The following is a 24506-nucleotide window of genomic DNA, read 5'->3' as shown; positions in this document are numbered from 1 at the left end:
TTCTTTTCTACATTTACAGGGTGGGCCTGTTGTGGGCGGGGCTAGAAATTGGGGTAACCGGGAATGAATGAATGGTAACCGGCGGACTTCAATGCCGCACTTCCACATATATGTGTACACCCGGCGACGCGGCTCTGTGCTGGGGGCATGCTCATTCAGTGTTTATGATTGAGAGCCAAGAGAACAGCCACGCGGTCATAGAACTACTGTGACAGCCAATCACAATGATCACATGGACAGGAGCCCACTCACTGGCCTCTGGTGTGGCGAGTGCCTTGAAGATGGTAGATGGAAGCTGAAGGTAAGGCATACCTCGCTGTAAATCCTGCAATCAGCACTATTGTCCCCCCTCAACAACTGCGATCCGACCCCCCCCCTCAACAACTTTGATGATCCGCGGACTCCCCCCGCTCCACAACTTTGATCAGCCCCCCCGCTCAACAACTTCGATCTGACCACCCCCCCCTGCTCAACAACTTCGATCTGACCCCCCCCCCCCCCTGCTCAACAACTTCGATCTGACCCCCCCCCCCCCTGCTCAACAACTTCGATGTGACCACCCCCCCCCTGCTCAACAACTTCGATGTGACCACCCCCCCCTGCTCAACAACTTCGATGTGACCCCCCCCCCCTGCTCAACAACTTCGATCTGACCACCCCCCCCCTGCTCAACAACTTCGATCCGACCACCCCCCCTGCTCAACAACTTCGATCCGACCACCCCCCCCTGCTCAACAACTTCGATCCGACCACCCCCCCTGTTCAACAACTTCGATCCGACCACCCCCCCTGCTCAACAACTTCGATCCGACCACCCCCCCCTGCTCAACAACTTCGATCCGACCACCCCCCCCCCCCTGCTCAACAACTTCAATCCGACCACCCCCCCCCCTGCTCAACAACTTCGATCCGACCACCCCCCCTGCTCAACAACTTCGATCCGACCACCCCCCCTGCTCAACAACTTCGATCCGACCACCCCCCCCCCTGCTCAACAACTTCGATGTGACCACCCCCCCCCCTGCTCAACAACTTCGATCCGACCACCCCCCCCCCTGCTCAACAACTTCGATCCGACCACCCCCCCTGCTCAACAACTTCGATCCGACCACCCCCCCCTGCTCAACAACTTCGATCCGACCACCCCCCCTGCTCAACAACTTCGATCCGCCCCCCCCCCCTGCTCAACAACTTCGATCCGACCACCCCCCCTGCTCAACAACTTCGATCCGACCCCCCCCCCTGCTCAACAACTTCGATCCGACCACCCCCCCCTGCTCAACAACTTCGATCCGACCCCCCCCCCCCCCCTGCTCAACAACTTCAATCCCCCCCCCCCCCCCCCTGCTCAACAACTTCGATCCGACCCCCCCCCCCCCCCTGCTCAACAACTTCAATCCGACCACCCCCCCCCCTGCTCAACAACTTCGATCCGACCACCCCCCCTGCTCAACAACTTCGATCCGACCACCCCCCCTGCTCAACAACTTCGATCCGACCACCCCCCCCCTGCTCAACAACTTCGATGTGACCACCCCCCCCCCTGCTCAACAACTTCGATCCGACCACCCCCCCCCCCTGCTCAACAACTTCGATCCGACCACCCCCCCCCCTGCTCAACAACTTCGATCCGACCACCCCCCCTGCTCAACAACTTCGATCCGACCACCCCCCCCTGCTCAACAACTTCGATCCGACCACCCCCCCTGCTCAACAACTTCGATCCGACCACCCCCCCTGCTCAACAACTTCGATCCGACCACCCCCCCTGCTCAACAACTTCGATCCGACCACCCCCCCTGCTCAACAACTTCGATCCGACCACCCCCCCTGCTCAACAACTTCGATCCGACCACCCCCCCCTGCTCAACAACTTCGATCCGCCCCCCCCCCCCCCTGCTCAACAACATAGATCCGACCACCCCCCCTGCTCAACAACATAGATCTGACCACCCCCCCCTTGCTCAACAACTTCGATCTGACCACCCCCCCCCCCCGCTCAACAACTTCGATCTGACCACCCCCCCCTGCTCAACAACTTCGATCTGACCACCCCCCCTGCTCAACAACTTCGATCTGACCACCCCCCCCCTGCTCAACAACTTCGATCCGACCACCCCCCCTGCTCAACAACATAGATACGCGGAACCCCCCGCTCACTCAACAACTTTGATCCCCAGCCCCCCCCCCGCTCAACAACTTTGATCCCCAGACCCCCCCCACTCAACAACTTTGATCAGACCCCCCCCCGCTCAACAACTTTGATCAGACCCCCCCCGCTCAACAACTTTGTTTGGGGGGTATGCCCATTTTTCCCTCATTCTGAAATTGAAAAGTTGGGAGGTATGGGTAAGGGGTTAAACACATACGGATCGATATATAAAGCATTCACCTTGAATAATCCCCAGAATACGTAATATGTTAATTTCCTATGATCGCCGACTCCATCTAGTGGCCGTAATGCTGTAATTTTTCTGGAAATGCCTCAATTGGAAAAATACTGCACTGTGGCCACTAGATGGAGCTGATGGTCGCAGGAAATACACATTTACGGCAAATATTTGAATATAAAATACTGAAATACTCATTAAGAAAAAAGTAATAGCTCCTCCCCCCCCGGATTCAGGGGTGGAGCTCGGATAGCGCCGTGTCCTTACCTTTCGCCAACTTGTCGTGCTTCTCCAGGAAGCTGAACCAGTCCTGGCAGGAGGTCATCTCCTCGCTCTTCTCGCTGGGAATGTCCTCTTTGCACGCCGACTTCAGCTGGTCCAGGTCTTCGTTGGTGATGTTCTCGGAGAGCTCCTGCAGCAGGGCGTCGTACTCCTCCATGCTGGCCTGCAAACACAATGGAACCCGTCAGATATACAAGACAACTGAAAAGAGGACCTGGCCTCAAAATTCTAATGAAGCAACGAGGAGTGTGTGTCAAGAAACCCAGAGAAGATCAATTTATTAGAGTTAAAGAAAGAAAATATGTCCCTCTTTCCTAATACAGAGTCCTGTACTCCTCCGAATCATAGAACTGTACTCTGCAAGGGATGGCATTTTATTTCGCTAATAAAAATAGATATTTTTAATGTCGTTAGAAAATAAATAAAAATGTATGATTTGTTTTAACAAAAAATTTATATATTTGAAATTTCATCAATACATTTATAAGACATATATTAAATATATTTTTCTTAATTAAAAAAAAATGTTTTTTTCCAAAAAATAAAAATATATGAATATGTTATGTCTTTTTATAGAAAAAAAAGTTATATATTTTTTTCCCACAAAAATGAATCGATAAAAATTATAAAAATGCCATCAATACATTTTTATATTAACACACACATTGTAACTTTTTTTAAATAAAAAAAATACATGCATTTATATTAAGTACATGAAAAAAGTATATGTATATAGACAATATATATATATATATATTTATTACACTTTATTATTTTTTTTTAATACGCATGTACATGAAAAAAAAAAGTGTAATTATGTATATCTATCTCTCAAAAAAAATAAAAAAAAAATAAAAATTATATATATATATATATATATATATATATATATATATATATATATATATATATATATATATATATACACACTTTTGTTTCCATATACTTAAATAAAAAAATATGCATTTATGTTTTTTTAAAGTACATGAAAAAAAGTATATATATATATATATATATATATATATATATATATATATATATATATATATTTTACACTTTATTTTTATTTTGTTTAATACGCATGAAAAAAAAGTGTAATTATATATATATATCTCTATCTCCTTATCCATCTCAATATATATATATATATATACACACACACACACACATATATATACATACACACACATACATATATATATATACACACACACACACACACACACATATATATACATACACACACATACATATATATATATACACACACACACACACACACATATATATACATACACACACATACATATATATATATACACACACACACACACGCACACTTTTTTTTCATATATACTTAAATAAAAAAATTAAGAAAATATATAAATGCATATTTTTTTATAAGTACATGAAAAAAAGTATATGTATATATATATATATATATATATATATATATATATATATATATATATATATATATATATTTTACACTTTTTTTTAACGAAAAAAAGTGTAATTAATAAATATATATATATATATATATATATATATATATATATATTAATTTATCTATAATATATATATATATATATATATATATATATATATAACATCTATCTATACATATATACACACACACACACATATTTTTCATATACTTAAATAAAAAAATATGCATGTATTTTTTTTCTTATTTTAAAAAGTAAAAATATATTAATATAAAAACATATTGATGGCATTTCTATAATTTGCATCTATATATTAATTTTGTGAAAAAAAAAGAGATACTGTGTGTATCTACAATATATATATATATTATATAAAAAAAAAAAATTCTACAGATGTTATCAATGTACATAACCCACATTTATATATATATATACACACACACACACACACACATATATTATATATATATATATATATATATATATATATATATATATATATATATATATATATATATATATATATATATAAATATATATATAAATAAACAGATTTTCCTGAAATCAGCAATTTTGTACAAAAAAAATACTAAACTCTTGCTTTAATAAGACACATACACATGTTGTGGAAACCTATGCTAAACCATCGCCAACCACTAGAGGGAGCAATGACAAATATGTAACATGAAGTCACCAAAATACGTGACATCAAAACTATAAAATGTGAAACTATAAAAGTGATAGACAGATAAATTGTACAATAAAAGAGAACACTGCACTTTATAGATTTCCTTTATAATAGACTAAGCTTCAGTTAAATTTTGTCATATTATGTGCAGCATGTCGCACATTGCTAAGGGCAGCCAATCAATGTCCTCCTTTGCTCCGCTGTTTCCCTGCACTGTTCGTCTTGTGCAGGGAGGGAGCAACCAGCTGCAGCAGGGACTGATGCTCTGCCGGGCAGCTTAAAGGGACCGCCGTCCAGCAGCAGCAGATGAAACGCTCTGCCGGGCAGCTTAAAGGGGCCAGCGACAGACGAAAACATTCTGCCGGGCAGCTTAACCTCCCTGGCGGTATGATTCTGTCTGGAATTACGTACCAAAAGCGGTACATTTATTTTGCAAGGAAACTTGGCGTTTTATACTGTAGGCCTGCAATTCTTAGGAATAACTCACTTAAATCTGACCAAACAAGAGTCTAGTAGGCATCCCGGGTATGATTTTTTTTTAAAAACAAAATTATAAATTATAATATAATAAATAACTATAACAAATAATAATATAATTATAATAAAAATTATTCAATAATGTAATCAACTCAAAATCACTGAAATGTGCTCAGTTGCAGAATTGTCGCTGTCATTACTTTTTTTTTTTTATGACGAATTTCCCCACAAATCGCTATCGCACAATTCTGCAAGTGATTATAATTTATGATCGCTGTTTTCTAGCTGCTCTAAAACTATTTTTGACATAAAGGGACACTTTTGGACAATCTACAGTTTTTCAGGCAGAAAGAAAGGTTTTTATTATATAAAAGTACATGTAGGGCACTGGGCAGACCACTAGGGACAAGGGGGGGGTGTGTATTTTTTACATACAGTACTGTAATCTATAAGATTACAGTATACTGTGTGTATTGTGTTTGTTTACTTTTTTGAATTTGGCGCCGTTCTCTGCCCCCGTGCGTCGTAACGTCGCAGGGAACGGAGATCGGCGGCACACGGGGACACTGTGAATCGAGCGAGGAGGACCCGCTCGCTCACACAGCGGGGATGCATCGCAGGATCCAGGGACAAGGTGAGTCACTTGTCTGTGGATCCAGCGAGAAGGTAAGCCGCGCCTCTGCACAGCTACCCCGAGCGTGACTCGGGGATACCGATCCTAGCATCGAAAATCCACCCCGAGTCACGCTCGGGGATACCGCCAGGTAGGTTAAAGGGACCGCCGACTGGTAGCAGTAGATGAAATGCTATGCCAGGCAGCTTAAAGGGACCGCCGACTGGTAGCAGTAGATGAAATGCTATGCCGGGCAGCTTAAAGGGACCGCCGACCAGCAGCAGTAGGCAAAATGCTCTGCCGGGCAGCTTAAAGGGGCCACTGACTATTGCTACAGATATGTTTTACCATGTTGAGTGCAGCATGCTGAGCAATGCGTACATGGAACACTTCCTCCGACAGGGATCCCGCTACCCCCTGACAATCCCTTCACCAGCTTTCCTCTCCAGAAGGATGGCGCCATCTTTGTTCCAGGCACCACCCAGGCCCACCATCTACTCCCCGAAGATGGCAGCTCAGAAATGACACAAGTCATGTAAATATTGGTGCTTCTCAGCTTGCAACACGCCACAAAGTCACAATGTACAGTCTGAGCGATAAAAAGGCCAAAAACTAAAAATAAGCCTAAAAATGATTGTTTTTTTCATGAAATATCCATGTGGACTGAATTATAGATGCAATGTTGGCCCCTGCGCTGGAGATGGCAGACGGTGCGCCGGAGAAGGATGACTCACACCCGCCGCCATGGAACACAAAGTTTCATTTTAATAAAAAATAAAAAAAACGTTAATAATAAAATGTGCGCTCTAACAAGCGGCCGGGTTGCCTGTACACGTCTCCCTCGCTGTGATAATAAATCCCGCCGCTGGTGCTTTGCCCTCCGTTCTCCGTCTAATGAGATGGACGGCGGGACTTTACATGCAACGCTTAATAAATACATTGTCGCAATTTACATCGCAAATGCGTCTCCCGCAGGCTGCAGGTCGTGTCTTTCCTGGGAACACAGCGAGGAACTAAAAAGGCCTGGCGAGCCCGGTGACACCGGGGGGGGGGGGGACTTCACCTACCGGGGTCGGATTAACCCCCTTCAATACCAGGCACTTTTACCCCCCCTCCCCCTGCCCAGGCCAATTTTCAGCGCTGACACACTTTGAATGACAATTATGCGGTTAGGCAACACACCGTACCCGTATGAAATTTTTATCAGTTTGTTCACACAAATAGATTTTTATTTTGGTGGCATTTAATCACCTCTGGGTATTTTTTTTTGTTTTTGTTAAACGAAAAAAAAATACTAAAAAGCTGGGGGGAAAAAAATGCGTGTTTCTGTTTTGCAAATAAGTAATTAGGGCCAGATTCACGTAGGTGAGCGGCGGCGTAACGTATCTTAGATACGTTACACCGCCGCAAGTTTTCATCGCAAGTGCCTGATTCACCAAGCACTTGCGATGAAAACCTACGCCGGCGCAAGGCGGGCCAATTCAAATGGGCGTGTGCCATTTAAATTAGGCGCGCTCCCGTGCCGGACCTGCTGCGCATGCTCCGTTTAGTAATTCCCGTCGTGCATTGCGCGCCGTGACGTCATTTTTTCGAACGGCGACGCACGTAGCGTAATTCCGTATTCCCGGACGGCTTACGCAAACGACGTTCATTTTTAAATTTCGACGCGGGAACGACGCCCATACTTAATACAGCAATACGATTGCTGCGTAAAGTTAAGGCACCAAAAAAAAAACGACTAACTTTGCGACGGGAAACTAGACTAGCGGCGACGTAGCAAAGATTCACAAAGCACTTGCCTGTAAACTTGCGGCGGCGTAGCGTAAAGCTGTCCAGCGCAAGCCCGCCTAATTCAAATGGGGCGTGTACCATTTAAGTTAGGCGCGTTCCCGCGCCGAACGTTCTGCGCATGCTCCGTTAGGAAATTTCCCGCCGTACTTTGCGCGAAATTACGGCGCCCCGACGTGTTTTTTTAACTGCGACGTGCGTAACGTACTTTCGTATTCCCGGACGTCTTACGCAAAAAAAAAAATTTAAATTCGACGCGGGAACGACGGCCATACTTTAACATGGATGGTGTCATTTTACACCATCTAAATTGCACTTTTAACTTTACGATGGGAAAAAACGACTAGCGGCGACGTAAGAGATTGCAGCGAACGCGCGTATCTTCGTGGATCGCCGTAATCAGCTAATTTGCATACCTGACGCTGGAAAACGACGCGAACTCCACCCAAATACACAAATTATCCCTTTTTTGCAGAGTTGACAGTCCAAGGTATTTAGTAAGAGGAATGGCAAGGTTTTTTGAAGTTGTATTTTTTTTTTTTTTGCCATAATTTATTCAGCAATTGAATTTTTATTTTATAACATATGGTGCTGTCCCCAGTGCAGTTCAGCGTCATCATATAACTGGTGTGGCGGTGACCAGGGACACTGACTGTATGTAAAAAAAAGAAATAATAAATATAGTAAAAAAAAAAAAATCATATTTTTTTATTACATTGTTTCTGTTATAAAATTTTGCAAAGAAATAATTATTCTTTAAAAGTTAATAAACAATAATAAATTATAAATGAGTTAATAAATAAATTAAATACATAGATAATAATAATAATAATAATAAATAATACAATTAGTTCATTAACAAATATATTCTGCTACATTTATTTGGTGAAAATAACCCAAATCAGTGTATATTATTATTATTATATATTAGGCTGTGTAAAAAACAACCTATGGCTATATATATATATATGAAAATGTAACTATCCTGATTTACTGACATTTACTGACTCATTTTCTGAGGCCCTAAAAATCTCAGGACAATACAAATATCCCCCACATTACCCCTTTTTTTGAGAGTAGACAGTCCAAGGTATTTAGTAAGAGGAATGGCAAGGTTTTTTGAAGTTGTATTTTTTTATTTTTTTTGGACATAATTTATTAGAAAATTAAGAAATAAAATAAAAATAATTCATTTTTTTTTTAACATACGGTGCTGTCACCAGTGCAGTACAGCGTCATCATATAACTGGTGTGGTGGTGACCAGGGACACTGACTGGTGACAGTATGTAAAAAATATATATATATATTTAAAAAAATTGTTTTCTTAATTACATTTTATTATTTTTTTAAATAATTTTTTTTAAAAACACACTTTGACCAGAGCAATATAACGTTCCCGTGTACTACTCTGGGGAAGTGATCAGTATTTTTTTATTTTTTATTTTACACATTATGATTGTTTATAGCAATGAATTGCATTGCATTTTACTGAATGTTTTTTTTTTTGTTAGGTTATGATAATCACATGGTACAGATGGGCTGTGATTGGCCCGGGTCTGTACCATGTGATCAGTACCGGCACAGGGTCATCCAGCGCCCAGGGCAAGGATGCATTTCAGTCCAGGAGAAGAGCCGGTACACCTGTGCCAGACTGAGGGGGAGGCGGAGTTATTCTCAACTCAAAGGGGGAGGGGATAGCGCTAAATAAAGGCTCACAGGCCAACATGGCCTCGGCACGCCTATTCCTCTCCCATCACCTTTCTCCTCTCTCGGCCTTTGGCTTCATGTCAGGCTGGCAGCGCCAAGGTGATGAAGTGATAATCATACAAGCATTATCCGCATACTTCGCACCCCTCACCTGAGGGAGGAATTCTCTGCATAACTCCGCGTTAACGCCCTCGGCCCCGTGCCGGCAGTCTGCGAGGGGTCCACCCACCCCGACCTCATCTTCTACACGTTGGGTGGATGCCCAGAGAAGCCCAATGCCAATCTCTTTTACTCCTTGGTGACTCGAATGGCTCATTTAGCCCTGCAAAGCCATTTAAGCGCACCAAAATGCGTGAACGGCGCGTTTTTGTCGCGTTATCGTCTCGGCTATTAAAACGTTCCAAAACGCATCTCAAGCTCTCTGGAAACGCCACATGGGCATTTGCGATGTGGCAAATGGGTCTATTTTCATGCGACGCCAACGCAACCATGTGAACACCACCTAATGGGGGAGATTCCGAATTCTCAGCTCCACCCACCTCTGACGCCCAATGTGGGAGGGTTCTTATCTCTTCTAAAACCAGAAAGGCGCTTAGCCTAATGGGGGAGTTTTCGAATTCTCAGCTCCGCCCACCTCTGACGCCCAATGTGGGAGGGTTCTTATCTCTTCTAAAACCAGAAAGGCGCTTAGCCTAATGGGGGAGTTTCCGAATTCTCAGCTCCGCCCACCTCTCACGCCCAATGCGGGAGGGTTCTCATCTCTCCTAAAACCAGAAAGGCGCTGCTCTACAGTCAGCCCATGTGTGCGGTGTAGACCAAGAACGGCCTTAGCTCCTCCCAGGCCACACCCTCTTATGCCTTTCACCCCACCCACAGGGCTTAGTCAAAGAGGTGGGATTGGGGGAGTTAGGAGGGGGCGAAACGCGTTAACCCAGCTCAGCTCACCCCTACCAACATACACTATTGGGACGCCTGCAACAATCTGAATGACTGATCCTCCTGTAGGCCCTGATGAAGGGGGGATTTTTGAGCCAAAACGTGTTGGATGTTTGACTTTGCGCCGTGAAAAACGAAATTCTTACTGGACTTGTTCGAGTTTTGTGGGGGCTCCCATTCTTAGAAACGTTCTGATATACACTATGTTGTCAAAAGTATTGGGACGCCTGCAACATTCTAAATGGCCGGTCCTCCTATAGGCCCTGATGAAGGGGGGATCTTTGTGCCGAAACGTGTTGGATGTTTGACTTTGCGCCGTGAAAAACAAAATGCCTTTACACGCACATGAACTTTAATGGCATCCCGGTCTTAGTCCGTAGGGTTCAATATTGAGTTGGCCCCGCCCTTTGCAGTTATAACAGCTTCACCTCTTCTGGGAAGGCCGTCCACAAGGTTTAGGAGTGTGTCTATGGGCGCGTTTGACCATTTTTCCAGAAGCGCATTTGTGAGGTCAGACACTGATGTTGGACGAGAAGCCCTGGCTCGCAGTCTCCGATCTAATTCATCCCAAAGGTGTTCTATCGAGATGAGGTCAGGACTCTGTGCAGGCCAGTCAAGTTCCTCCACCCCAAACTCGCTCATCCATGTCTTTATGGACCTTGCTTTGTGCACTGGTCCAAATCATTTGTTGGAGGGAGGATTGTGGTGGTTAGGTTGGTTTTCAGGGGTTGGGCTTGGCCCCTCAGGGGTTGGGCTTGGCCCCTTAGCTCCAGTGAAGGGAACTCTTATGGCGTCGGCATAACAAAACATTTTGGACAAATTTCATGCTCCCAACTTTGTGGGAACAGTTTGGGGATGGCCCCTTCCTGTTCCATCATGACTGCCCACCAGTGTACAAAGCAAGGTCCATAAAGACATGGATGAGTGAGTTGGGGTGGAGGAACTTGACTGGCCTGCACAGAGTCCTGAACTCTGGAACACCTTTGGGATGAATTAAGACGAAGAGTTCTCGTCCACATCAGTGCCTGACCTGGACCCCATAGAACACCTTTGGGGATGAATTAGAGCAGAGACTGCGATCCAGGCCTTCTCATCCAACATCAGCGCCTGACCTCACAAATGCTCTTCTGGAAGAATGGTCAAACATTCCCATAGACACACTCCTAAACCTTGTGGACAACCTTCCCAAAAGAGTTGAAGGTGTTATAGCTGCAAAGGGCGGAGCCAACTCAATAGTGAACCCTCCGGACTAAGACTGGGATGCCATTAAAGTTCATTAGCTGGATCCAGGATGGCGGGCGCATAGTTGCGGCGGCGTAGCGTATGGCATTTACACTACGCCGCCGTAAGTTAGCGAGGCAAGTACATGATTCACAAAGTACTTTCCTGTTAAGTTACGGCGGCGTAGCGTAAATCGGGCGGGCGTAAGGGCGCCTAATTCAAATTTGGCTGAGGGGGCGTGTTTTATGTTAATGGGGGGCGACCTGACGTGATTGACGTATTTTACGAACGGCGCATGCACCGTCCGTGTACATATCCCAGTGTGCATTGCGGCAAAGTACGCCGCACGGTCCTATTGGTTTCGACGTGGACGTAAATGACGTAAATCCCTATTCACGGACGACTTACGCAAACGACGTCAAATTTTCGAATTTCGACGCGGGAACGGCGGCCATACTTAACATTGCTATTCCAGCTATTTGATGGAATAACTTTAGGCCTGATATTGCGTTACGTAAACGGCGTATCTGTACTGCGTCGGCCGGGCGTACGTTCGTGAAAAGGCGTATCTAGTGATTTACATATTCCACGCCGACCGCAATGGAAGCGCCACCTAGCGGTCAGCCTAAAAATTGAACTTTAGGATACGACGGTGTAAGACACTTACGCCGCTCGTATCTGAGCCTAGTTTAAGCGTATCTGGTTACCAGAATACGCTTAAATTAGCGCCGGCGCAAATTCAGACTTAGGCTGGCGTATCTACTGATACGCCAGCCTAAGTCTTTCTGAATCCACCTACATGTGCGTGTAAAGGCAGGTGTCCCAATACTTTTGACAATATAGTGTATATCAGAACGTTCTAAGAATGAGAGCCCCCCACAAAACTCGAATAAGTCCAGTAAGAATTTTATTTTTCACGGCGCAAAGTCAAACATCCAACACGTTTCGGCTCAAAAATACCCCCTTCATCAGGGCCTAAAGGCAGGCGTCCCAATACTTTTGACAATATAGTATATATCAGCTTCCGTAGAACGTTAGAAGAATGAGAGCCCCACCAAACTCAAATAAGTCCAGTAAAAATGTTGTCAAAATCCAACGGGTTTCGGCACAAAAATCCCCCTTCATCAGGGCAGTTCATTTAGATTGATACTGGATGGCAGTTACCCAACATTTGTGCTGTTTAGTTCCATTTGGTAGCACCCTCCGGTATAAATTTAGATTCACTGCCAGCCTATAAATTCCCCCGAAAAGTGTTGATTTCTAATGTGTCTTGAAAATGCAGATTCTTCAGGATTTTAATTAACACTTAAAACTTCCCTCAACTATCCCCCCCCCCAAATGACATCCGAAACTTCGGCGCTGCCTTAAGTGAACCGTTGACAGCGCGCTGCCCTTTCTCGCGGCTTGTCGAAAGTCAATTAGCAGTAATTATTCCTCTCCTTACACTTCATTTCAGAGTGCGAAAAATATCGGGCTGAGACGGCGACGGAGGAAGGACGACGGATTCCGGCGGCGATACAAAAAAACATCACATTCGCCCTTTCTGCGAAGACGCTAGAAGGTTTTTTTTTTCCCCAATTACGTCTACGAGCCGCGTCTACCACATGGAAGGTTCCAAATAAAAAATGGGAGCCGCAAACATCAGACTTGTCCAGTGCGGTGCCAAGAAATTCATCGCCAATCATCGAAGTGATGCGGCGCGAGAAAATAAAGCGACCAATGGCTCCTTATGGAGTGAAGTAGAATGTAGCAGTTATTCCCACATTTGAAACATTGTGTGTTCTGTGATGATAAATTCCCAGTTTGAGAAATCCATCAGAAATCCCCCTCCTTCACATCAGAGGTCCTCCTTCACATCAGAGGTCCCCCTCCTTCACATCAGAGGTCCCCCTCCTTCACATCAGAGGTCCCCCCGTCACATCAGAGGTCCCCCCATCACATCAGAGGTCCTCCTTCACATCAGAGGTCCCCTCCGTCACATCAGAGTTCCTCCCATCACATCAGAGGTCCCCCTCCTTCACATCAGAGGTCCCCTCCGTCACATCAGAGGTCCCCCCCCCCCCCCATCACATCAGAGGTCCCCCTCCATCACATCAGAGGTCCCCCATCACATCAGAGGTCCTCCGTCACATCAGAGGTCCCCCGTCACATCAGAGGTCCTCCCGTCACATCAGAGGTCCCCCTCTTTCACATCAGAGGTCCCCCTCTTTCACATCAGAGGTCCTCCCATCACATCAGAGGTTCTCCTCATCACATCAGAGGTCCTCCTCATCACAGCAGAGGTCCTCCTCATCACAGCAGAGGTCCTCCTCATCACAGCAGAGGTCCTCCTCATCACAGCAGAGGTCCTCCCATCACATCAGAGGTCCTCCCATCACATCAGAGGTCCTCCCATCACATCAGAGGTCCCCCCATCACATCAGAGGTCCCCACATCACATCAGAGGTCTCCCCATCACATCAGAGGTCCCCCTCTTTCACATCAGAGGTCCCCCTCTTTCACATCAGAGGTCCCCCTCTTTCACATCAGAGGTCCCCCTCCTTCACATCAGAGGTCCTCCATCACATCAGAGGTCCTCCCATCACATCAGAGGTTCTCCCATCACAGCAGAGGTCCTTCTCATCACAGCAGAGGTCCTCCTCATCACAGCAGAGGTCCTCCTCATCACAGCAGAGGTCCTCCTCATCACAGCAGAGGTCCTCCATCACATCAAAGGTCCTCCTGTCACATCAGAGTCCTCAGTCTTCATTCATAGAGTTCCATCATTGCTGTGGTGCCCCTCTATCACATTAATGCCCCTCTTCCTGTCAGTGGTTCCCCATCACATCAGAGTTCCCTCCCATCATATCAAAGGTCCGCCTGTCACATCAGAGTCCTCAGTCTTCACAGAGTTCCATTATTGTATTGGAGTCCCTCTATCACATCAGTACCCCCCCCCCATCTTGTCAGAGGTCCCCCATCACTTCAGAGATTATTACATCAGATATCCCCCCATCACATTAGAGGTCTCCCCTATCACATTAGAGGTCTCCCCTATCACATTAGAGGTCTCCCCTATCGCATTAGAGGTCTCCCCTATCGCATTAGAGGTCTCCCCTATCACATTAGAGGTCTCTCCCTATCACATTAGAGGTCTCTCCCTATCACATTAGAGGTCTCTCCCTATCACATTAGAGGTCTCTCCCTATCACATTAGAGGTCTCTCCCTATCAAATTAGAGGTCTTCCTTATCACATTAGAGGTCTCCCCCTATCACATTAGAGGTGTCCCCCTATCACATTAGAGGTCTCCCCTATCACATTAGAAGTCTCCCCTATCACATTAGAGGTCTCCCCTATCACATTAGAGGTCTCTCCCATCACATTAGAGGTCTCTCCCATCACATTAGAGGTCTCTCCCATCACATTAGAGGTCTCTCCCATCACATCAGAGGTCTCTCCCATCACATCAGAGGTCTCTCCCATCACATCAGAGGTCTCTCCCATCACATCAGAGGTCTCTCCCATCACATCAGAGGTCTCTCCCATCACATCAGAGGTCTCTCCCATCACATCAGAGGTCTCTCCCATCACATCAGAGGTCTCTCCCATCACATTAGAGGTCTCCCCTATCACATTAGAGGTCTCCCCTATCACATTAGAGGTCTCTCCCCCATCACATTAGAGGTCTCTCCCTATCACATTAGAGGTCTCTCCCTATCACATCAGAGGTCTCTCCCATCACATCAGAGGTCTCTCCCATCACATCAGAGGTCTCTCCCATCACATCAGAGGTCTCTCCCATCACATCAGAGGTCTCTCCCATCACATTAGAGGTCTCTCCCATCACATTAGAGGTCTCCCCTATCACATGAGAGGTCTCCCCTATCACATCACAGCATTAAAAAAATTATAAAATAATTATCCTATTCATGTATCCTGGCCTTTGAGCTTCGTTGGTTGCTATGGTCCTGACATCCACATGCTAATATCCCATCAAAAACAGCTACATCACACCAGCCTCTGTTTAACACAGCAATATGAAAATACAATTACAGCATTAAAAAAAAAAAAAATATCCTATTAATGTATCCTGGCCCCTAGAGCTTCGTTGGTTGCTATGGTGCTGGCGACCACATGCTAATATTCTATCAAAACCAGCCACATCACACCAGCCTCTGTTTAATACAGAAATATTAAGATACAATTACAGCATTAAAAAAATATATAAAAGGATTATCCTATTCATGTATCCTGGCCCTTGAGCTCCATTGGTTGCTATGGTGCGGGCGACCACATGCTAATCTCCCATCAAAACCAGCTACATCACACCAGCCTTTGTTTAATACGGTAATATGAAGATACAATTACAGCATTAAAAATATATATATATATATATATATATATATATATATATATATATATATATATATATATATATATATATATATATATTATATATTATATATATTATTATCCTATTAATGTATTCTGGCCCTTGAGCTCCATTGGTTGCTATGGTGCGGGCGACCACATGCTAATACCCTATCAAAACTAGCCACACCACACCAGCCTCTGTTTAATACGGTAATATGAAGATACAATTACAGCATTAAAACATTTTTTTTTTTTTTTTTTATTATCCTATAAATATATTCTGGCCCTTAAGCTCCATTGGTTGCTATGGTACTGGCGACCACATGCCAATATCCCATCAAAACCAGCTACATCACACCAGCCTCTGTTTAATACAGTAATATGAAGATACAATTACAGCATTAAAAAAAATATATATATAAAATGATTATCCTATTCATGTATCCTGGCCCTTGAGCTTCGTTGGTTGTTATGGTGCTGTGACCACCACTCCAACCGCACCATTGCAACCCATGACCCTGATCCAGGGCAAACTGCGTCTCATGTTTGCGCCACCCTGGTTGCATTAGTGATTAATCGCCACAACATAATTACAGACACTTTATCATACCCTGTATACTAATTAATGGCTATTCCGTATCAATTTACCACAGTGGTAGAATTTTTAAAGCTCGACAGCTCACTAAAATCGCCATCATCTCCTGCACACCAGCTGCAATTCCAAATCATGCCGACAGCTTGCCACTGGAATCAGCCATAGGGATGTGAAATGACACAAAAGCCTTGTCTGTAGCTCTGACAGTGTCGTGTTACAGCCATGAAATGTACTTTGTAACCTAACAGTCCCGATACCCGCTCGTTAGGTGGAACATTTCAGGATCTGACAGTCCAGCGCAGAGCTACTTGCTGGTAATTAGCAGGAGGCCTCTGATGGAGTGTCTGCTGATTGCAGAAGTGCGCAGAACGTCTCTAATTTTATTAAGCGCTGCTTACAGGCAAACTCTGCGGTTACAATGGACTTCTTTCTCATTGGCCAGTTCTTGCTTAAGGCCGATTTACATCGATTTTATTTTATTGAGGGCTCATTCACACTAGTGGTTGAGGGGAGCTAAACGCCGTGGTTGAGACACGTTTTTACTGCCCCCCCCCTCAACTGCTCCCCCTTTAGCTGGGGTGTGTGCGTGTCACGTAATAAACCCCCTGTTGCTTTCGGTGGGCGCTACTATCTGCCAACTGCGACCCATTCAAGTAAAGGGGGCCGCTCTGCAACCGCCTTGCAACGGTGTGCAATGCACGAGTGTGGGGTCCATAATAATAATGAATAATTGCAATAATAAATAATTGAATCTGTGTGTAAAATGCAGTAATGAAAAGATAGAACAGCAGAAAAAAAATAAAAAAATACTGTATAGTTTCCTTGTGATAACAAAGGGGTGTTAAATATAATAATAATAAACGGGAAAAAAAATACCAGTAAAAATAATACTAATAATTGAATCTGTGTGTAAAATGCAGTAATGAAAAGATAGAACAGCAAAAAAAAAAAAAAAAAAAAATACTGTATAGTTTCCTTGTGATAACAAAGGGGTGTTAAATATAATAATAATAATAATAATAATAATAATAATAATAATAATAACAATAATAAATAAACAAAAAAAAATACCAGTAAAAATAATACTAATAATTGAATCTGTGTGTAAAATGCAGTAATGAAAATATAGAACAGCAGAAAAAAAAATTGTTTGCAAGCAACCTTGAAAAATACTGTATAGTTTCCTTGTGATAATAATGATCATATCAATAATAAAAAAACATAAAAAAATAATAGTAGAAAAAATAATTGAATCTATGTGTAAAATACAGTAAATATAGAACAGCAAAAAAAAAAAAAGAAGAAATGTCAGCCTTGAAAAATAAAAATACTGTATAGTATCCTTGTAACAACAAAGGGATGTTGATGATAATAATCATATTATTATTATCATTATTGATAATAATAAGACTCAGAACAGAAAAAAAAATGTGCAAAAAAAAATATATATTAATAAAAATAAAAATGTAATCTGCTGTATAGTATCCTTGTAATCAAGGGGAGTTGATGGGATGATAATAATAATAATTATAATTATATTATTAATAATTGACTCAGGACAGCAAAAAAAAATGTTTTATATATATATATATATATATATATATATATATATATATATATATATATATATATATATATATATATTTTTTTTTTCTTTTTTTTTTCTCTCATCTCAAGTCAACTATAAAAATTAAAAGTACTGTATATTATTCTTGTAATCAAGGGGTGTTGATGGGGTGTTGAAGATAATAATAATAATAATAATAATAATAATAATAATAATAATAATAATAAACTCAGAACAGCAACAAGTCAACTTCTCAAGTCAACTTTAAAAAAAATGTAATTTCTGTATAGTTCCATTGTAATCAAGGGGTGTTGATGGGGTGTTGAAGATGATAATAATAATATTAATATAATAATAATTTAATGTGTGTAAAATTCAATAATAAAAATATGGGGAAAAAATATTCTCAAGTCAACATTAAAGATTAAAAATGCTGTATAATTTTCTTGTAATAACAAAGAAATTATGATGGTGATGAGGAGGATGATATAATAGTAATAATAATAATAATAAAAAAAAGAAAATGTATTCTGTGTGTAAAAATGCAGTAATGACTATTGACTGTATAGTTTTCATGCGACGACGATAATAATAATAAAAATAACAATAATAGTAGAAATAATAATAATAAAAGTAGTAGTATGTAAAAATAAGGTACAGCGCTAAGTTTCAATAAATATTGATGAATGTCTAAATAAATTAATAATATTTTTTATTAATTTATTTATTTAGACATTCATCAAAAAAAAAATTCATTATTTGGTCCATTAATGATTTTTCACTTAACGCTGTACCTTATTTTTACATATTGTTTCTTTACTTTTGGTATCTTAGGGCCAGATCCTCAAACGAGATACGCCGTCGTATCTCTGTTTCTAACTATGCGGCTGATTCATAGAATCAGGTTACGCATAGCTAGCCCTAAGATCTGACAGGTGTAATTGAATTACACTGTCGGATCTTAAGGATGCAATTCTAGGCTGGCCGCTAGGTGGCGAGGCCATTGCGGCCGGCGTAGAATATGCAAATGAAAACTTACGGCGATCCCCGAACGTCCGAACGGCCCGTCGATCTAAATCTACGTCGTTTCCGTCGAGTTCCGTCGCGTAAAACTAGGGCTGAGTCCTATTTGACTAAGCCATGGTAAGTATGGCCGTCGTTCCCGCATCAAAATTTAAACCTCAACGTCGTTTGCGTAAGACGTCCGTGAATGGCGCTGGCCGCCATTTACGTTAACGTCTAAGCAAATGACGTCGGTGCGACGTCAGTTAGCGCAATGCACGTCGGGTAATTTACCCGACGGAGCATGCGCAGTACGTCCGGCGCGGGAGCGCGCCTAATTTAAATGGGACTCGCCCCATTAGATTGGGCACGCCTTGCGCCGGACGGATTTAAGTTACACCGCTGCATATTTCCAGGTAAGTGCTTTGTGGATCGGGCACTAACTTGGGAAATTTGCGGCGGTGTAACTTATTCGGGAAATTAAAGTTGCGCCGCCTGGCTGTGGATCTGGCCCTTAGGTAATTGGTACTGGCAGCTTTTTTCTCAATTTAATTTTGGGACCTCTTCACATTTACACGTTTATTTGTTAGCGCAGTGTTTTTTTCCTAATTAGAAAAATATTTTTTTAATAATAGTAGTAGAAATAATAATAATAATAATAGTAGTAGTAGAAATATTTTTTCCCCCCCTTCTAAACCAATATAGGGACGGAAACACACCCATTTTTATTTCAGTAGTAGAAATAATAATAAGAGTAGTAGTAGTAGAAATAATAATAATAAAATATAATAAATAATAATAGCAGTAGTAGTAGTAGAAATAATAATAATAATAATAATAATAATAAAAATAAAAATAATAATAATAATAATAAATAATAATAGTAGTAGTAGTAGAAATAATAATAATAATAATAATAATAATAATAATAATAATAATAATAATAATAAAATATAATAAATAATAATAGTAGTAGTAGTAGAAATAATAATAATAATAATAATAATAATAATAATAATATAATAATAAAATATAATAAATAATAATAGTAGTAGTAGTAGAAATAATAATAATAATAATAATAATAATAATAATAATAATAATATAATAATAAAATATAATAAATAATAATAGTAGTAGTAGTAGAAATAATAATAATAATAATAAACAAATGAAGGGCTGATCAGGTGTCCCTTTAAAATTTTCAGCCCCCCCCCCCCCCCCCGTACAGTACCCCCCTCCCTTTTGATATCCCAAGTCGCTTCTCATTAAGCGATCTGCGCCCAGCGACCCGCAGCCACGTTGTCTGTTGAGCGCGGCCGGGCAGATCTAAGGAGCGGATGAAGAGGGGATGTCGGCAAACTGCTTCCCATTCCGTCTGGATCTGATTTTTATCACTTCTGACACAAACGTCACCCTCACTGAGGGGAGCAGACAAGGAGAAGCGATGGTGGGCTGGGAGCGTCCCGCGGTTCCTGAAGGCCGCTACCTTATGTACCGATTTCACCGCAACACGGACAGGAGGGCGGCCGAGGAATTCAAGGAACCGAAATGTTAAACAATTGGTAATTACAGAGTCCGTCCCACGCCAGAGGTGGCTCTCTAATTAGGTGGTCGCCTTAGGCCTCGCCCCCACAGGGGGGCCTCGCGGCCTCCTAATTTGCCCATACCGCCCAACCTCAATGATTCGCCGGGACCGTGCTGCAATATGATCCATTCTCGAGCCCGAAGTCCTGGCGAATCAGAGTGCTGCAATGGCCGCGGCTTGTGCTTGGTGGGCGGAGTCAGCTTCTGATCTCTTATAGGTCAGTGATATGTGTGCGTGTGCGCCAGAGTTGAATCCACACCAGTTATGATGCCAACACGCCGCATCACACTATTCACGTTTTTTTTTTTTTAAACCAACTTTATTAAAATGTCACACAGTGACACTTCGTTAAGTTGTATTGGCTCCTGCGCTACGCCTTACACTGCGCAAGGCTGAAAAAAGAAGACGGCATATAGGGGGCAAGGCATTTTTTTGAATAGTCTTAGTCTACCCAGAGAAGTGACTGGCCTCTGGTAATACACAGAGATTAAACAAATCCTCCTGCATAAGTTGTACCTGTTTATGTGCCGTCTTCTCTTCTCTACATCCACAGTGCTGAATTATAAAGCTTGTCTGAGATTTCCGAAAAAAAAAAAGGGGCAGAGAGTTGATGTTACACTCAGTGTGGAGAGCTCTGAAAGCTGATTGGAGGGAAATGCCTCCCCCCCCCCCCCCACACACACACACCTTTACACAGGAACAGAGCCGAGGCTGTCAATCACAGGCTGTGTGCTGGAGCTCCCTCCTCTGTCACAATTTTTTCTCATGGTGTCAGGAAAACTCATCAGAAGTTTCATGCAGATAGCAAGAGGAAGGAGGCAGCAGACAGAAATGATGCTCAGTGCTCCGGACTGAGACAAGTACGCACTATGGAGGGATGCGCTTTGTTCAGATTTCACTCCTGAGGTTTACAATCCCTTTATAACTTCTATTATATATTAATAAGAAACAAATGTAAGTAGAAGATTTATCTGAGCAGATGTGAGCGGAAATGGTGACCACAGGATTGTTGTCACAGAGGGGTCTGGATAACGTCAGACCCCCCCCTTCCCCTCCCCCGACCCCTGGAACTCGTCAGGACTGGATTTTATTGTTCCCCCCCCCCCCCCCGGATATCCTCAGCAGATCCTCATAGTGGGGATGTTCTGTACATGAGAAATATTATAGGACGCTGCATTCATTTTTTTTTTTTTTTTTTATTATTATTTATTTTATCTTAAATAATTGTTTACATTTAAAAAATAAAATACAATTTTTAAATGAACTTTATTGCTATCACGAGGGATGAACAGCACCCCTTGTGACAATACCTCACATGTGTAGTGCGATGGCCATTTACATATGCGCAAGACTTACGTATGCGTTCGCATTTGCGCATTAGCATGGGGGAGGGGCAGGGTGCATTCATTTTATTTTTTTAATTCTTATAATTTATCTATATTATTTTTTTATATATACGTTTTTTTTTTTTTATATTTATATCGTGGGGATGTTCTGTACATGAGAAATATTATAGGACGCTGCATTCGTTTATTTTTTTTTTTTTTATTATTATTATTTATTTTATCTTAAATTATTTTTTACATTTAAAAAATAAAATACAATTTTTAAATTAACTTTATTGCTATCACGAGGGGTGAACAGCGCCCCTTGTGACAATACCTCACATGTGTGGCGAGATCAGCATTTATATTGTTATTAATATACCGGATTTATATCGCGCCGACACGTTTTCTCAGCGCTTTACATATGCGCAAGACTTATTTATGCGCATTTGGGCATTAGCATGGGTGAGGGGGGGAGCAGAGTGCATCCATTTTTTTTTTTTTTACATTTTTATCATTTTTTTTATCTTAAATGATTTTTTACATTTAATTTTTTTTAGTTTTGTATTTACTGTAGCATGGGGAAGGAATGGGGGGCAGGGTGCATTCATTTTTTATTTTTATTATTTATTTTATCTTAAATAATTTTTTTATTTTTTTTTAAATGAACTTTAAAGCTATAACGAGGGGTGTCCCTCACATGTGTGGTGCGATCACCATTTACATATGCACAAGACTTATGTATGCGTTCGCATTTGCGCATTAGCATGGGGGATGGGGGCGGGGGGGCTTGGCAGAGTGCATTCATTTTATTTATTTAATTCTTATTATTTATATTATTTTTTTATATATAATTTTTTTTTTTTTTTATATCGTGGGGATGTTCTGAAATATTATAAGAAGCCGCATTCATTTTTTTTTTTTATTATTATTATTTATTTTATCTTAAATTATTTTTTACATTTAAAAAAATAAAATAAAATTTTTAAATTAACTTTATTGCTATCACGAGGGATGAACAGCACCCCTTGTGACAATACCTCACATGTGTAGTTGCGATCGTCATTTACATTTACGCAAGACTTATGTATGCTTTCGCATTAGCATGGGGGAAAGGGGGTGGGGGGGGGGCTTGGCAGAGTGCATTCATTTTATTTATTTAATTCTTATAATTTATTTATATTTTTTTTATATATAAAAAAAAAAAATATATTTATATAGTGGGGATGTTCTGTACATGAGAAATATTATAGGAAGCTGCATTCATTTTTTTTTTATTATTATTATTATTTATTTTATCTTAAATAATTTTTTACATTTAAAAAATAAAATACAATTTTTAAATTAACTTTATTGCTATCACGAGGGATGAACAGCACCCCTTGTGACAATACCTCACATGTGTAGTTGCGATCGGCATTTACATATGCGCAAGACTTATGTATGCGTTCGCATTTGCGCATTATATTATTTTTTATATATTCATTTTTTTTATATTTATATCGCGCTGACAGTTTACGCAGCGCTTTACATATGCGCTTTACATATACGCAAGACTTACGTATGCGCTCACATTAGCATGGAGGGGGGCTGGGTGCATTCATTTTTTTGTTATTTTTTTATTATTATTTTTTTTATTAAACTTTATTGCTATCACGAGGGATGAACAACATCCCTTGTGTCAGCATGGGCCATGACAGGTCCTCTTTATGGAGAGATTATGCGATGACCAATGCAGCTCCATTCACCTGGCCTGAATGAGTTCTTCAAGTTCAAATCCGCCCTTCTCAGGGTTGTCTTAATGAGAGGGCACTGTCCAGGGGCCCCTGCTGCATGGAGGGGGGGGGGGCCTGCACTTTCCCCAAAGCAGCTGGTCCTTGAGCCCACGCTGCCCCAAAATTGTCTACATTGTAGGGGCCCCAGAGCATTACTTTGCCCAGGCGCCCATGATGCTATTAAGATGGCCCTGGCCCTTTCTGGGTTAGGCGGTCATAGAAGGAAAGTCATCCAACTGTACCTTCAACTTACCAAGTTCAGAACAGGTCTCTATCTGTAGCATTAGCCAATGGTCCCTTTAAGCCGGCCTGTAGACCGTCTCTCCCTTCTGCATTACTTAGCATGCAGCACCGTGCTCACCGGCTGTCCCTTTAAGCTGCCCGGCAGAACAGGTCTCCCTGAAGCAGCTGGTGGCACCTAAAATTAAAATCTATATCTGATGGCATGTCAATTTTTTTGGGAATAGACGGAGTCTCTGGAGCGGCTCGTGGCCCCTGATTCCGCAGGCAGATATTTTGCTCGGCGTAATTTGGTGGCGCGGCTGACCGCTTCCTGGTACCATTTCAAAGGGAGCAGCTTCACTTCATCTCTATAGATGAGGCTGGGGGCTCCGTAATGAGCTGCGCTGTCTGGCGACTGATAAGACGAGCAATTAAAAATGTCAGGTTTTGCAGGACCGGCGATCGCTAGAACTGACCCCGTCGGGCCACGTAGGGACGTCACCTTGGCGACAACTTTCCCGGTGCG

The 24506-nt window shown here is 42.1% G+C and overlaps 1 protein-coding gene across 2 annotated transcripts in view; it reads right to left on the bottom strand.

Moving 5' to 3' along the window:
- Nucleotides 1-24506, bottom strand: part of PEA15 (proliferation and apoptosis adaptor protein 15) — a 102307-nt gene that overhangs the window by 17673 nt on the left and 60128 nt on the right. For both annotated transcript variants that reach the window (XM_040332589.1, XM_040332590.1), the window contains exon 2: nt 2658-2835. In XM_040332589.1, the coding sequence (XP_040188523.1) occupies nt 2658-2829 (172 nt within the window). In that variant the 5' untranslated portion in view covers nt 2830-2835. The remainder of the gene's footprint in view (nt 1-2657; nt 2836-24506) is intronic.

The sequence above is a fragment of the Rana temporaria genome, chromosome 13 (assembly GCF_905171775.1).
Source record: "Rana temporaria chromosome 13, aRanTem1.1, whole genome shotgun sequence".
NCBI classification, from domain to species: Eukaryota; Metazoa; Chordata; class Amphibia; order Anura; family Ranidae; genus Rana; species Rana temporaria.
Note: the sequence above shows the minus strand (reverse complement) of the source record. Positions and strands in the feature narration are given on the sequence as shown.